Source organism: Balaenoptera acutorostrata, chromosome 21 (assembly GCF_949987535.1).
Source record: "Balaenoptera acutorostrata chromosome 21, mBalAcu1.1, whole genome shotgun sequence".
Classification (NCBI taxonomy): Eukaryota; Metazoa; Chordata; class Mammalia; order Artiodactyla; family Balaenopteridae; genus Balaenoptera; species Balaenoptera acutorostrata.
In genome coordinates, this window is record NC_080084.1 from 11,343,594 (window position 1) to 11,361,266 (window position 17,673).

The window sequence follows — 17,673 nt, forward strand, 5'->3', positions numbered from 1 at the left end:
GTCCTAATCAATGGAAAAATATGTTAAAAAACATGTTAAAAATAGTCATACCTTAAAGGTATATTTCAGATAAATCTGGTGGTAGTCAAGGGTGGCCAGAGACACATTTCCTTAAACTTCTTGCTAATGAGTTTGTGTTGCTTCCTTACATTTGAAAAGACACTTCATCAAACAACATAGATGAATGACCAATAAACAAATGAAAATTTGCTCAATATCGTTAGCCATCACGGAAATGCAAATTAAAATCTCAAATCTACTTACTCATTAGAATGACTTACTTTAAAAAGACCAATACCAAGTGCTGGCAAAGATGTGGAACAATTAGCACAGTTACATCTTAGTGGTAAAAATTTAAATGATTACAGCTACTGTGGAAAGTTTCTTATAAAGTTAAATATCTAATTATGATATGACCCACCAATCCCACTTCTAGGTATTTACCCAAAAGAAACGAAAATACACGTCCACACAAAGATCTGTACACAAGGGTTCATAGCAGCTTTGTTCATGGTAGCCCCCAAATGGTAACAACCCTATGTCCGTCAGCTCATGAAAGGATAAACAAATTGTGGTAGATCCATCAAATGGAGTACTACTTAAGAATAAGAAAGAACTAATTACTGACAGAGGTAACAGCATGGAGGAACGTCAAAAGCATTATGTCAGGTGAAAGAAAGTAGAAGGTGGTTGGGGTAGGAGGAAAGGACTGACTGCAAAAGAGCAATGAGGAGACTTTTGGGATTAATGGAAATGTTCTCTGTCTTCTTTGTGATGGTGTATACAATCGTACGTTTGTCAAAATTTATCCAACTGCACAATTAAAATGGGTGGACTGTATCATATGTAAATTACACATCAATAAAGCTGATTAAAAAAAATGTTTCCTTACATTTAGTAAGGGGACAGAATGTATTTATTCGAGAGCAGGCCCTTTCATCACTGAGACTGGTGGGTAAGTTCCCTTTAATTACAGACCCTTGCATTGTATCTGACACACGCAGGCTACTCAGTACTAGTACCAGCAAATAAAGGAACTATGGGCTATGAGAAAGTGCTTCTTTCAATGTTTCAATGTATTAACCATTTAGACTTATTTTGAAAATACAACTGTTCATAGGGGCTTGCTTTCAAGCATAGCTAGTCATATTGATACAGAAAAATAAATGCAACTTAGATGTTTCCTTCATACCATAATCTTCCCAAATAAAAAGTGACATATATTCCTGAAAAGATGACAAACTATTGAACTACACTGTTTTGTTTTTTTTTTTTTGCTGGATATTTTCCAAGAAGGCAACCTGGTTCTAGAGAATAGGTATGCCCTGAATCTCCTGTTTTTGAAGGATCTAAGAAAAATCAATACACCTTAGCACATCTGAGTGGGCAAGTAGAGAAGGAATTGATATTTACTGAGCACCTATTCTGTTCCATGAAATATTCAAATACATTATTTTATCACTGAGCCTTGATAATAACCAAGAATAGGTACTTTTTTGGTACTTACAGTCAGAGAAGTTAAGCAGCTAAATGACTTGCCCAAGATCACAAAGCTAGTAAAGGACAGCACCAAATTAAAACCAATGTCTATGTGTCTCTATTTGACCCTCCCATACTTTCATACCCAGGCAGACAGTCACTTGAAGATGGTTGTAATGTAATCTCAGGAATAAAGCAAAGGCTTGGGAGTTCTGAAATAAGCATTCTATTTCCTGCCTTGCCAGACCAATTTGAAACAAAACCCACCCACCTCCTCAGTTTTGTAAGGTAACAGTCACAACACGTCCCTTTGTCCCAGAACCATGGTCTCTGAGGATCATGAAACACTTTATAGTGCTGTAAAATTCCTGGACGAAATACAAGCATTTGGTGATCCGTATCAGAATTTCACCAAACCTAAAAATGCTGGCCCCTAAAAGAAAAGACTTGCTAAGCTCAAGAGTCTAACTCATTTTCTTTCATCATGTCTCTTCAAATCATATCCGGTTACATCCATCATAAATATATGCATTTGTGGAACTGACAGTGATAACGATGTTTAAAACGACCCCATCTACTAAACATCTCTTTGTCTACTTTTCGACACTTTTCACCCATTTTCTCTTTGCTCTGGGAGATTTTGTTTTCTGTTAACTTATTTCACCGAATTAACAGTCATGGCATTTCTTTTCCTATGCTGGACAGACACAGAAGATGTGCAACAGAAGGTGTTACCTAGGATGCAGAGACCATCTGTGCAGTTCTCGGATTCCTGGCTTAGGCCTTCGCAGAATTTGCCCCCGTTTCTTGGGGCCGGGGCTGTGCACTCTCGGATCCGCAGATGCTCGCACTCTGGGCTGCAGACTGACCACTCACCCCACACCTCCCAGCTCCCGTCCACTTCAAAGGGAAACAGAGGGAACCATCGTTAGAATGAATCTGGCAGCCATTGGGAGACTCACCCCAGGGCCGCTGTTGTTCTTAGAGCTGGATTTTAAACCGTCACCACCACCACAAAAACAAAATAATATATGTGTTTATCTTCTCTCCGTGGTTTCTTTCCTAAAGAGACAGGCTAACAAAAGCAGTGGCGTAATTCTCTTGCTATTTCAGGATGAGACCAATTTACTGAATTCGGGCAAACATTTGAATTACCCGTGCCCTTGGGTTAGCTAATAATGTTATTATCCATTCTTTCCCCATCTTTCATGCCCAAATGCATCTTAGATGGACAGATACACTATGTGCAGGAACCACTGGTAATCACCGCTTCCTTGTGGGTTGATAGTTTAGAACAGAGAGTAGAATAAATGCTCTTCAAGTCCTAAAAGCCCCTCAATAATAAAAAGTTAAACCCATATATACTGACAGTATTAAACTAAAACAGGTCAGCCAAACCCCAAGACGCCAAGACTTACACAAATACAGTTTCTTGGGTCGTGCATTGCTGCTGTATGTAGAAACGAACAAACTGAATCTAATTCCTCTAAAAAACCACCCTAGAGATTATGGCAGCTGTTGGAGACAAGTGTCCCACTATCTCCCAGGAATAGGCCAACCATGCTTATGTGGGTTACTGAAGACATTGCCATTTTTAATCTAGAGCAGCTAGTCAAGAGTAGGGTAAAATACAAATACTGAACTTGAAGCAAAATGTCTGAGTCCTTATCTTGGTTCTGTCAACTTCTTGGTGGAGCAACCCTAGGCAAGCACTTAGCCTGACTTCACTATTTCTGTCAGCTGGGGGTCATAAAAATCACAACACAGAGCTAAACGACGTTACATGTATACATGTATCCTGCACAGTACCTGGCACATAGTAAGCACTCAATAAATGTATATTGAATACAAATTCAAAACAAAGCTCCAAGCATATGCTGCTGGTGAGACCCTGGCCTTAGCTTTGAGTGGAACTAGACTCGCAATTTTAAAGACACGAGTCTCTGGTCCAGTGTCCTTGGAGCTAATGTTTGATCATGCATGTGAGATCCAGGATCAATTCATTTCTCAGTGGGAGGATATGCTTTCCATTCACAAAGTCATCTTCCATCTCAGCTACTCCTCATTGTATAAATTGGGTGAGAGCCAGTAAGATGAGCAAAAGAACTCATAAAAGCCGTATTTGGTAAATGAAGCCTCCCTCTCTCTATTCAGAAAGGAAGGCAAGCAGAGCCCAACTTCGAAATGGAAGCTGCTGTGATACGATCTCTGCCAATTATATTGCCAATAAATACAAAGGTAAAACTGATGAGGTTAGTTGATTGGTGACTGATGATAAAAGGTCAAGGATTTGGTACCTGTTTTGTGCTCATAGACAACTCACTTAATCCCTATTATACAGGTGAATTCTACAAAATGGGAGAACCCAAGGAGAGAAGGGGATGGCTTAGCCCAATCAAACACTGGTAGTATAAAAATACGTCAAAACATTTGGCTTATTGATGGTGAGTGTCTAGGGTCATCTGAGTATTAAGAAAAAAATTATGCCCCCAAACAGAGGTATTTCACCCATGTTCTTGCTATTACAATGAGTTCCACGTTAGCACTTTGGACAAAGGCTCCACTCGAAGAACTTGGAAGATGGTAACTTTGGAAAGGAAGGTTCTACTGAAAGCTTCACACCAGCTCAATAATGTTGGTGGATCCGAAGGGCAAAGGGAATCTACATATATCTCACCAGGACAAAGAGAAGTGCAGGTTATTTTCTGCACTGACATTCCCTCACAAAAGGCTCCACCATTGAGAGGAGCTGGGTTGGTGCAGGTCCGGGACCGTTTCTGCCATCCTCTACCACAGCGAACATTGCAGGCTGACCACGCTGTCCAGGAAGACCAGCCTCCATTCACTGAGAGAGAAAAACGGGGAGGGGAGAAAAAAAAGGAAAGAGGCATGTACTGATTGCCTACTATGTGCAAGCCACTTGCCAGGTGTTGTGGGTTGAGTACCAAGAGACTGGCGGGGACCCTCACCAGCTGCCCCATCGTGAGGCAACAGTGGGGCTGATCTAGTCTCCACCCCTCAGTCTACTCTTCTGATACAGGAGGGATGCAGAGAATCTGCATTGCAAGGAAATGATGAACCACTGGAAGAACTCATCAACCTATCTCTAAAGCACTTGAAAATCCAGAGTATAAGAAGAAAATCTCAGCATTTGAATTTCTATTAACTTTAAGTGCTTCAAAAATAAATCCCAGGGCTCTTCTATTGTGGAAGGGACTGCCTTTACTTCAGTAGCTGGGAATTTCATTTATACAATACCTGAGATATTCAGCAAATAGTCATGTTTGTTTTTGGTGGATTTCATATGCCAGGAGAGGAGGTGCCGACAGCAGGTCTGGGGAAGATGGGGGGTGGATGTTGGGTTTGGGAAGAGTGGGAAGCAGAAGTTGCCCACCTCATTTCGTTTCAAATATAAACACAATGGAAGAAAACAACTTTTTAGATTATTGTGAAAAGAGATCGAAAATGTCACTGACTATCTCCAGAAGTCCAATTCTGGATGAAAGGGAAACAGGCATCTGCCTTCACCTGTCAAAGGGGCGAGGCAGGAGAGAACGCCATAATGGATAACCCCCAATGTTTCCGTTCTAAACATTGAAAGCTTTAATAAAATGCACCTCCCTCTGCCTCTCTGCCTTCCGTCCTCTCTCTCCATTCCTGGCCTTTGGGCTGGTCTTACCATAAACCACCACTGTGGCTGACAGGCTCCTCCTCTTGGCTACGATGTTGGCCGCCATGCACGTATAATTTCCGGAGTCCGAGAGCCGCGCCTGCCGGATGATGAGGTTGTGGTCTGCCCTGGTGTCAATGTTCTCATCTTGTTCAGAGTCAATGGGCTCCTCGTTTTTCAGCCATTCCACCTATCAGAAGACAGCAATGCTTATAAGTCATTAAAAAAAAAAAAAAAAAAGAACTTTCCTGGAGTTGGAAGATGAGAAGTTAGGGCATATGGGAGAGCGCTGTACCTAACATACAGAGTAACAACAATGATTTTTAAAAATCTTTATTCCATATCCCATCCTTTTTGGTATATTCAGGACATGAACACTCAAGCTCATAAACTGGAGGCCGGAAAAGGACGTAAATATCCTATTGACTTTGACCTATTTTCTAAAAATGCAGTGGGAGAGAGGAAAGACTGTAATTAGGTCATTTCATTATACTTCATCGTGTTACAGCTCTGACGATGATGATGATGATGTTTTAATAACTGGCCCAAGATGGAGCTCAGAAAAATCAACACGTGTATGTGGAATTTGTAATTTGTGCAGAGAGGATATTATGTTGTCAGACAGGGTTTGAAGTCAATATGTTTCCATTTAAACACATTTTAATAAAGGTGCGATGATGTCTACAGGCCAGTGTAACACAGATTTGGGTAATCATAAGCACATCAATGAAACTCAGATCTCTATATTCCCTGGTTTGGGGGATATGTTTCTTTGGTGATCATTTATGTTACTACTTCAGTGATTCAGCAGACATTTAGGTCGGATCAGGCACCCTAGGCATCTAAGCCTCAGTCTCCCTGCCAAAGGAGCTCACTTTTCACATCGTCTGAGCGTAGGCTAGTCCCATCTTTGGTGTGTTTTGTCTAGCTTGCTCCTAGAGAACCTATTTCCCTCTTTCCATCTCCTAATCCTATCCTTGGTCCAAAGTTCTCTCTCCTTGGACGCCTGAGGAAGACCCAGATGAGATCTTCTGCTCCCCGGATCCTGATCCTCCCCACAGCTGGGGTGCACCATCCCTACATCTGTTATTTCATCAAGCAGACCAGTCTTCCCAGACCTAACTGCCTTCCTTCCCCATTCTGTCCTTTGCTTCCACATCTAAACGACGTCTCCACTCTCTCATGCCATCTTGATAGCACCAGACGCAGCTCTTGTTTGACAATAACCATTTAGCTCTAGTTATCAGTATGTGTTACACACAGGAATTTAACAGACACATCAAAACGGTAATTCAACACAAAAAAAGCAACGGCAACGACTACAACAAAAAGACACCACATGGAAGCACATGCATCTGGGTTCTTTTCACCACACCCTCCCTGCCCACCACTAGCATAGATAATTGAAAGTTGGCTTTAGTTGGCTCATTTCATGTTTATATCTAAAGAATTCTAATTTATTGCCAATAATCAAGTGACGTCTGTTAGACAGCAATTTGGTCTAATAAATATTTTTGGCTTCTATAAAAAGGGATTTATTGGGGACTTCCCTGGCGGTGCAGTGGTTAAGAATCTGCCTGCGAATGCAGGAGACACAGGTTCAAGCCCTGGTATGGGAAGATCCCACATGCTGCGGAGCAACTAAGCCCGTGCGCCACAACTCCTGAGCCTGTGCTCTAGAGCCCACGAGCCACAACTACTGAGCCTGCGTGCTGCAACTACTGAAGCCCACGCGCCTAGAGCCCAAGCTCTACAACAAGAGAAGCCACTGCAATGAGAAGCCCACACACCGCAACGAAGAGTAGCCCCCGCTTGCCACAGCTAGAGAAAGCCTGTGCGTAGCAATGAAGACCCAACACAGCCAAAAATAAATTAAAAAAAAAAATTTTTTTTAAAAAGAGATTTATTTATCAGAAGAAAACCTATAACGATCCTTCAATATTTATCCCAAGTACCATCCCATTAATGAGAGTATAGAATACCAAAAGTCATCAGCCATCCAAAATCTAACCTAGATGAGGTCGATTTTTAGAAGAGAAAATGATGCCAAAATAGCCAAAAGAGATCTGAGAATTGCTTTAAAACATGAAGGAGAGCTGAAAAAGCAACATGGTACAGGACGACGAAGTAAGGAAGCAAGCCTGACTACCAACCCCAGGAGTTCCTCAAGGCATCACCACGTGCCAGCCCGGTGGTATGAGAACTAATGATGACCCAGAGCCCAAAAGCACTGCTCTGTTTAACAAAGCAGGACAGTGGAGCCAATTTTAAAACACATCTGACCACCAGCCCATGACAAAATATCCTTCACTCCCCACTAACACTGCCAGCCATTCATTCATTCATCTGACAAATATTCCAACCTTTACTGAACATTGGAGGTCGTCCTGAGAGTTGACTAAAGTGAGATAAACAAAACTAATATAGCTTCTTCTTTCATGGATCTTACTTTTAATGGACAAGATGGAAACAAAGAAGTTAAATCCACATCACCACCAGAAAATAAGAGCTGTCACCAATATTTGGGATGAAACACTGTAAAGCCAATAGGATTGGATTTTTTAAGCCACCATCACTGTTGTGTCACTGGAAAGAACAAATTGGTCAGCTTAAAGTAAGTCTGAGGAGCTTTGGTTCCACTCCACTCTCCTCCTGGTCCAGAAATTCTGAGTGAAAAATTGCCTGACTTTCTGATTGTTAATTTCCTATCCTTGTTACTTCTAGCACCTACAAAGCCGTTCTCTCCTGTCTCCACCTCAAGTCATCTTCTTTTTCCATACCTTCCCCCAAAAAAGCTAGTCAGGAAGTCGGGAAAGTCTGGCCGTGGTCCATAAGTAAATAATTCCTAGTGAGGAAATAACCAGAAAGAGCCCTGGGGGCAGTGACCCTGCAAACAGAAAAGGAGTCCCAGCACCTGGAAATCAAAGAAAACTTTCCTAAAACAAATCTTGGCCCAGAGAAAATTAAAGCCACAATCATCAAGTAGAGGTCTGGTTTCAAATTGAAAACTTATATAAAAATACATCATACACAAAATTAAGTGGGCAACAAACTAGGAAGATATTTGCCAGAAATTTGATATATAAAACAATAATAATATGATGATCTGAGGGATACTGATCTGAATCACTCAAGCTCTCGTATCAGTTGATGATAAAATGCCATCCAAGATAAGACAGAAAAAACACATGCTAATTAAACAATTGAATAAATATTCCATACCACTAATAAAAAAGTTGAACAACAATGACATTTTTCCTACCCAAAGAGCAAACATTAAAATTACACAAGCATACACACACATACGTATAGTATTTTATTTTTGCTAAACTTACAGAGCATGGGGCATTTCTGTTATGGCTGCTCTGCGATTATCTCCTTTCTGGGACGACACTAATAGCCTCTTAACTACCTGGTCTGTCTGGTGCTTCCGTTCCTGCCTCTACAGTTGATTCTCCACAAAGGGATCAGGTAATATCACTTCCTGGGTCCAAATCCTTCAACAGCCTTGAAGCCCACTAAGAACAAAATTGCAAATCCTTACCATGGCTAACAAAGCCCATCTTGGTCTGGCCCAGAGTTAATTCCCCACCTTAGATTCCCTAAGTAACCTCTGCACAGTCTACTCCAGCCCTACTGGACTCCTTCCTGTTCAAGAAAACTCAAAGCCAGTTCCAACCTCAGGACCTTAACACCTGCTGATGCCTCTAGCCTTTCCTGCAAGTATCCCTACAGCTCAACCCTACTTTTCATTCAGGTCTCTAATCAAATATTTCCTCCTTAGAGAGGTCTTGCCTAACAATCCTTTCTAGTATAGCAAAGCCCCTTCACTCCCGGTGTCCTGCTCTAATTTTCTTCCTAATATTATCTCCATCTAATAGGCTTAAAGATAGTAAAAAGCCTTCTGTTCTTGTAATTCTGATCCCAGGAATTTACCAAAGGAAATTATTAGGGCTACAAACAAGGATTTAAACAAAATAAACTATTTTTCATAGCAAAAAAGAATGAAAGAAAACAAAAAAAAGTATGCCAAAGCTACAGGCCAAATAACAGACCTTTGTTTAAATAAATGATTCAGTAATAAAATATAATATTATATAGCACTAAAAGTCATGATTTCAACTAGTGAAAACACTGAAAATGCTCATAATATATGGAAGAGTCAAAATGCAAAACTATGTTCATGGTTATCATAAATTTGTAAAAGCAACAAAAAAAAGAAATCACAAACATACATACACTTAAAAAATGGTTGGAAGAAAATGCAATATGTTTGCAGAGGTTTTTAAGAGAAGACTTGGGGTAACTGTTGTTTTTCTTCTTGGTGGTTAATTGTGGAACATTCAAGGAAAAAGTATTTAGTAATCTGAAAAAAATCACTTTAGCTTAAAAAACTCCTTTACTTATGTAGCACAGTGGTATTCAAATTTATATTTAACCATAGACTGTTTCCTCAATTTAAAGCTTATGTGATCATATGATATATACAATCATATGTATCATATGATATCACTTATATATGGAATGTAAAAAAATGATACAAATGAACTTATATACAAAGCAGAAATAGACCTACAGACATAGAAAACAGACTTATGTTTACCAAAGGGGAAAGGGTGGGAGAGCAATAAATTAGGAGTTTGGGATTAACAGATACACATTACTATATATAAAATAGATAACTAACAAGGACCTACTGTATAGCACAGAGAACTCGATTCAATATTTTGTAATAACCTATAAGGGAAAAGAATCTAAAAAAGAATATATATATATCTGAATCACTTTGCTGTATACCCAAAACTAACACAACATTATAAATCAACTATACTTCAATGAATAAATTAAATAAATAAAAATAAAGCTTTTCAGAAAGCCCCAAGTGAAAAACAGATAAATATGGAAAGCTCTTATAACAGGTACAGAAGTGAGGGTATTTGAGTTACAGAAATGAGGGGCCTTAAGCTGCAATGGCCCACACCCAGGGCCACTGTTTGTAAAATTCCAGGAGAGGTAATTCACATCCTTCCCTGTCTATGTCAATCATGCCCAATGGAGATGTTCAGTGCACCTGTACCATCATATAAGTTGACCCTGCCATACAATCTACTGCCACCCACCTACGTGTGTACTATGAACATGTACAATGGTCTGCTACTTGGTCTCCCCAGATCATAGCTTGAAAACCATCAATACAGGATGAATGAGGTATCCCAGGTACATACACATTCTGGTCTACTTGGTGTTTACGCTGTCATGACTCAGGTCCATCAACCCAATTATGTCTATAAACAATTGGCACATTAGGAGACACCTAACTGCGGGGCTGTTTTTTATTTGTAAACTAATAGTTTATCCATTTAACTGATGGCAGGATCTTTATGAGAAAATCAGTTTGGTGTTTTCTGGGCTTATAAAAGTGACAAATTGCTCTTTGATTTATGCTTTTGTCACTTAGAGAAATGTTAAAACATTTTTGATGAGCTAAGTGCTCCTAATGTAGAATAGTTTAATAAATAATAGAAAAAAAGCATTTCCTACAGCAGCAGTTGCAAACTCGAATGTTCCTGGGGGCCAGGGAGGTAACGTAAACTACTGAAGTGGAACTGGGGGCAAACATCCACGTGCATTGCTTGCATACTAAAGACAAGGGGCTATTCTTCATGCCCACGAAGGAATGAGCTCACGCTCATTTTTCTTAAAAAATGTTATTTTCTTTCTCCTTTTGTTTCCCCACTTTAGATAGAGACACGAGTATTTTTAAAAATTAACGATAGTGTAATGAAAAATGACCGTGAACTCATTTTTGCTTTTAAATTTCTGTTGCTTTTAATGTATCACAGTGGTCTTCACATTTACAGAGTATGTAGCTTCAGTATCAGGATGTACGGGGAGCTGGTGCTGATAACGACAAAAATGTAGATTCCATGGTTTGTGCAAATAAATATGCAGCCACCAGTTGGGTTCACACTACTGGGACCAGTGTAACCAGATCCTTCCGTCTTTCTTGAGAAGCCACGGCTGTGTATTTTCATGTACTATTTCTTGATTCCAACATGATGGCTCATATATTACAAAATAGATTGTGAGGGTCAAACAAAACATGTCCATGAACTACCTCTTCTCCAGATACTACAACACACCAGCTCTCTGGCCCTTTGTGAGCGTTATCACAAAGAGGAGCTCAATGCCCTTCACTGTAGTTAATTCCTTTTGGTAAGTCTGCTTCCCCCATCATCCTAGAATGTTCCGGTTCATAGGTATCAGGGCCCATTCTCAATGTTTTCTCATGTCAAGCACCTAAGAATTTCTGAACTTATATACAGTATCCTACAAGTATCATAAGGGAATGAATACTGAGTTCAGAAATGATTTTATAAGAGGTTGTCAACACTGGAAAGCCCCCATTAAACTCTTAACAAAAGCAATTCACATTTTCAAATTAGCATTATGGGATCGATACAGTGATCACCTGAGGCTAACGGACGTTTTTTTTTATCACTGATCCAAATGACCTCATACTAACAGGTCATCTCTTTGACAGAGAGGCTTAACTTTCTGGAATGTCATGGGAGGCATTCATGCCCTGAGAGGAAAAGAATTCTTCATCTGGTTTCTACTTATTTAGCTTAGATGGATAATCCCAGTTAGGAGTGTGGGAAGAAACCAGCTACTTAGAGGTAATGAGCTAATGGATTTTCAGGATGCATGAGTTCATTAGCATAGTGTTATGTGCAGATGGTCTGCAATTTGTAGCTTTTTCCAGTTTATAAACAAATCTGGAAAAGCAGACCATCAAAGACAATTAGATTTCATGCCCAACAGCAGGTTCCTGTTCAGTCATTCTGGTTAGCTGGGGACAGAAGGTATGTAATTGACGACCCTATAGATTTCCTCAACAATAGGCAGCATGGTGTAATTGGATGGGAGGCAGCCTCCTTTGGAAGAGTGATGCTTCATGGGAGATTATCTTATCTGAGACATGGGTTACATTTGAAAATCTCTGCATGAGTCCTGACATTTCGCTTCTTCTGACCTTTTGTCAAAGACGTTCTGTGCAGGTATACACATAAACTCTACACCTAAAGGTTTATTTCCATCAGACAGCATGTCAGGTTCTAATGCTCCTGTTCTTGTTCTTAATATTCCATAAGAGCCTGAGAAGGTGAGTGCTGTTATTAATCATTCAGAAATGTAAAAGCTAGACTAGAAAGAGAAAGCCACTTTAATAGGCCAGCTCTCTTCCCATGCAGGATCCCAAGCCTGTTGTCTTTTGAATTCTAGATAGTATCAAGCTGGAACTCTCTCTCCCCTCGTATCCCACAGAAAATGCCAATGGGGGCCATTTGTTGGCATCATCTACCAAGTGTTCTTATCCCCCCCACCCCCAATTCCAGTCCTCTTGGGATTTGCTAGATGAAATATAAAATTGAGTTGCTCATATATATTAAAGATGTAACCTCAGATTTCTGACTTTAGAAGCTTCTCAATTCATCTACTCATTGCTTGGGGTCATTTTCTTCTTGCACAACTCAGTGGCAAGCTCCTTAAGAACAAAAACAGTATTTTAAAACATTCCTATATCTTGCACAGAACCTTCTTCTGAGGATATGCAATGGCACCTGTTGAATAAATTTTTTAGCCCAAATTGATATACCTGCAAGTTTAGAGACTGGTGTGATATACATACACACATATACAACTTCAAACTGCATTTTAGGGGTTGGACCAAGGGAGGGGATATTATTCTTTGCTTTAAATTCCAGGATTAAGCATCGATATGATCTAGAAGAGAGACATCTTTAGCGTAGTTGTTCTTAACAATAATCTGGGAACCACTAATATTTCATAATGGCTAGAAAGGGTCTCATGTTGAATTTCATGTATTTGCTCAAGATATGAGCTATGTAAGAGTAATAAATGCTTTTTCTCCTCACTACAACTAAGAATGGCTTGGGAAGGCCACCTTGTCTGATAGGACAGGATGGAGAGACAGGGCTACACTAGGGTGTACGAGAGAGGTCGAGCCAGGGAAACACTGGAAAGTCACAACCATTCACAACGTGGTCATTCCCTACATAACCTCTCAAACTTTTCTGTAAAGTTACCACCTTACCAAATAACAAGTGTGATTGGATTTCTGTGGGAAAACAAGAGGAGGCTGTGGCATGCATTCTAGCTGTTGGGGGCTAACCAGAGATGGTACACAAGGACACAGGGGTGGGGAGGAGGGGACCAGGCAGAAGTACAGATGGGGTTCCACAGGACCCTGGGGAAGCCCCTGACTTCCACACCCTAGGACATTAGTCTAACCAATGTTTCTTATTTACTTAAAGTCACATCACGAATTTTGATCAAATGAGTATTTCCCAGCCTAGAAAATGAGACCTAGCATTTCTTGTGTGCTATGTGCCAAGTACTCTTTTAAACACTGTACATCTGTTAATTAATTTCACTCTTTAAAAGTCTCTATGAGGTCGACACCATTATCGTTACCCCCATTTTGCAAATAAAAAAACAAAGATGTTAAGTACTTTGCCCAAAGTCATATATATAGTTAACGGTAGAGCCAGAATTTGAATCCAAGTTTCAACTCCAAGTCTCGCTTTTTTTTTTTTTTTTTGGCCAAACTGCACGGCACGTGGGATCTTAGTTCCCTGACCAGAGATGGAACCCACACCCCCTGCATTGGAAGCGCAGAGTCTTAACCACTGGACCGCCAGGGAAGTCCCTCCAAGTCTTGCTTTTAACCACTGTGTTCAGTCACCCATATCATTCGCCAGATTTGGGTGGAACGACCCTATGCCATTTGCAAAATTACATTAAACATAACTTTGAAAACGTATGATTTACAATCATTCCTAAGGACGGGGTGCAAAAAATATCTTGACAAAAGCAACATTGTTGAATACGTATATTGTCTCCCAGAGGGTTGATTTAAAGGCCAGCTCTCATTTGAATGCACACATTTTGGTTATATTATATTAGCATGTCAGGATGTTCAGAATGTGACCAGAACTATTTTAACATCAAAAAATTACTCAAACTTAATATTTGTCCCTGTAGAGCTCATTAGAAGGTATGGTAGCCCTCACCAAGTTATCTGGTGTTTGATTTTGCTTTTGAGCAATGGGCAGAAATGAATGGAACAAGTAGTCCGTGAAATCTTTGTGATGACAGCCTGTAGTCTTAAAATACTCAAGAAGGCCAATTGTATCTAAGTCTATTGGGTGACTTACAGGAAGTCATTTGCCTTCCTGAGAAAAGGGATAGGTATTTCTGGCCTTTTACCTGGTTGGGCATGGATGTGATTGTGAAGCTAGGGCAGGCATCTTGTGACCACGAAGAAAAGGCAAAGGACCCCACAGAGATATTGATCACTGTCTTTACACTCTCAAATGAACACATTGCTATACAATACTTTATCTCATTTGATCCTCACAAAAACCCCAAGGCAGGCAAAGAAAATCTTATCCTTCCCATTTTACAGATTACATGATTCACCTAAGGCAACATACTTGGAAAATGGTAGAACTAGAACTGGTAGCGTTCAAATCATTTTCCTGCCACAAAACATCAGCCATTTTCTTGTCTCTTATTGACCACATGAAGGGCCACTCCTTAATATTTCCCATGATTTGGCTCAGCATTCTAAAGTAAGTCTTAACTGGGACTTAACTATTGCAATAGAGTGACATGCCTCTACTCAGAACGGAGCAAATTATCTTCTCATGTTAGTTGAGGCCATCACTTGTTTTGCTACTTTCAGATTAGATGTCATCTGTCCTCTCTGCTCTCCTTGATAATATTTCCTTCAAGTTATTTATAACAGTACTCTCATGTTTCCCCTTTTGTCTTCCTTTTCTTTCCAGACTGGATAGATTGACTTTAAAGCCACCTATACTGCAGTTGCTGCCATTTAGCTCCACTTATCTGATTATGCATCACAAAAGGAAGCAGAAATTCAGCTTAAATGTGAAGCCACAGCTGCAGAACCGGGCAAACGAGAGAAACCTAATGATCACAGACAGAATCACACTCACTGATGCCGAATGAAATGACAGACAGGAGTTCCTTTGTAGAAGCCTGAATTCCGATTATGGAACTTTATGTTCTGACATTGCATGCCTCTTGTCAGATCAGTGTTGTCCTTTAACTTCCCCGTTTCAGTTATGAAAGTCAGGTGCAGCCTCATATTTTTGTTTTTTTTTTTAATTCATTTTGACCGGTAAATGGTCTCGGAAAGTAAACACCCTGATCAACTGTTTACTGAAACTGTAACATTGTCATGAGTGAAAAATGAGACACGTTTACATTAATGTAAAGCATTTACAAGAATGATGATGAGAGGGAAAAGACAACACTGAACAGATGAAGCATAAATATAAAAATGGGGAGAGATGTGCAATCAAAAGATGATCCGTAAGGGAGGGTGTCTGCCACCATTAATTTTTCAGCTGTGCTTTCTCTAGTGCAATGGATCTTGCTGTTCGCTAATTCTACCTTTGCCCATTCCCATCTGCTACGGGAGAAAAGGGAAAAGGAATGCTGGTTTTTGAATCTTTGATAAAGCAACTCCTAGGAGATGCTTCCAAAACTTCTCAAGCTTTGAATTGGATTGGATATCCCAAGGAGTGACCTAAAACATAGTATCATGTGCCTCTTCATTTAAAGGGAGTATTTTAGAATGGGAAGAACTCTTTAACAACATTACAAAGAGTTGGCTTTCAGAGAGACTCAAAACAGTTTCTGCATTCACATTTCCTCCCATAATTTCTGGCATGTAAATCAGGTTTTAAAGTGGTGGTGAGGGGATATTAATTAACAGTTCCCTTGTTCTGTTCCTTACAACCAGGTAATATATACTCAAGTGTTGAGAAAACAGCCATCTTAGTAAGGATTAAAGACTCAAAATGTTCATATCATAACTGGTTTTAAAAGCTGGTATCTGAGTTACATACGATTAGATAAAGAAATGCAAACACATATCATTGACACGTGCATACACACAAACCACTGGAGAAACCAGATCTGTTCAGAATAAAAATGTTTCTATCAGCTACATTGAAAGGTTAATCATGTAATGATCTACAAAGGAAATGCAGGGACAGATATGGATGAGCTCAGTTTCCATATATTGGGTGGCTGAGAATGAATTAGCATAATCATAAATTTGTTCCAATTACAGAAGGCAATTATCAGAGCCCAGCTTACAGCATTTTCAAAATGAAATCAGCAAAGTGCATCTACAGGTATATGCCACTGAGTTAATGGTGCTTAAAAAAAAAAGGCTCTATGCTCATTCATCCTTCATCCCTTTGAGGACCATACTCCATACAAGTCTCCTTTTAGCTGACAGACACAAAGCCACCACGAAAGAAGAAAAAATACATGCTGTACAAAAAAAAAAAAAAAAAAAAAGTCGTGCTTAGTATAATAACTCAAGTGCAAAATAGCCAAATTCAAACTCTGAAGTCTTGTATGGATGATTTCTCTAGATCAGTGGTTCAGGCAGTGCTTTTACATTTTAGACAGTAATTCACATCATCTCTTGTGTCCTCTCCAAAATGTTGATTAGGAATAAAACTGTGAGTAAGCCTGTCATTACCTGCTCCAAACAAAAGTTCTTTGTGCAAAAATGTAATGCTGCTGTTTTGCAAAGGTAACCCCACCGCTATTCCTGTTGTTTTCATGTTGCTTTCCTGTTAAAAATAGAACCTGCTGCCTTGTTAATCGTTGCCAACCTGTAAAAAGTACAGGAGAGTCAAACATATTTTGTACAGAAGGCAACAGATTTAGTCTCCTAATTTTAAAGCTGAAAAGGCAATTCCATTTAATCAGTTAAGATTATACTTATATATACTAGAATGTGCCCAGCACTTAGGAAGACACACACTAAAGAGGAATATTACTCAGCCATAAAAAAGAATGAAATAATGCCATTTGCAGCAACATGGATGGACCTAGAGATTATCATACTAAGTGAAATCAGTCAGATAAAGAAAAATATCATGATATCACTTATTTGTGGAATCTAAAAAAATGATACAAATGAACTTATTTACAAAACAGAAATAGACTCACAGACATAGAAAACAAAGTTACAGTTACCAAAAGGGAAATGGGTGGTGGGAGGGATAAATTAGAAGTTTGGGATTAACAGATACACACTACTATATATAAAATAGATAACCAACAAGGACCTAGTGTATAGCACAGGGAACTATATTCAATATCTTGTAATAACATATAATGGAAAAGAATCTGAAAAAGAATATACACACACACGTATCCCTGAATCACTTTGTAGTATACCTGAAACTAACATACCCTTGTAAATCAACTATACTTCAATAAAAAAATTAAAGAAAAAGAGATACTCAAGAGACTGCAGATTAGTAAGAAAGACAAAAAAGAATTTCTACTGTAACTAAATGCAGTGGGTTTTACTATTACATAGAATGATAGGCCCAGTGGAGCTGAAGCAGGGGAAGCGGAGGAGAAGGGAAGAGAGACTACTACAT

At 39.5% G+C, this 17,673-nt stretch overlaps 1 protein-coding gene across 1 annotated transcript in view; it reads right to left on the bottom strand.

The window, feature by feature from the left end:
- Positions 1 to 17,673, bottom strand: part of UNC5D (unc-5 netrin receptor D) — a 265,917-nt gene that overhangs the window by 115,488 nt on the left and 132,756 nt on the right. Inside the window, exons 4-6 of the mRNA XM_057537499.1 lie at positions 5,159 to 5,339; positions 4,157 to 4,324; positions 2,215 to 2,379 (exon numbers count right to left, since the gene is read on the bottom strand). Coding sequence (XP_057393482.1) covers positions 2,215 to 2,379; positions 4,157 to 4,324; positions 5,159 to 5,339 — 514 coding nt within the window. The remainder of the gene's footprint in view (positions 1 to 2,214; positions 2,380 to 4,156; positions 4,325 to 5,158; positions 5,340 to 17,673) is intronic.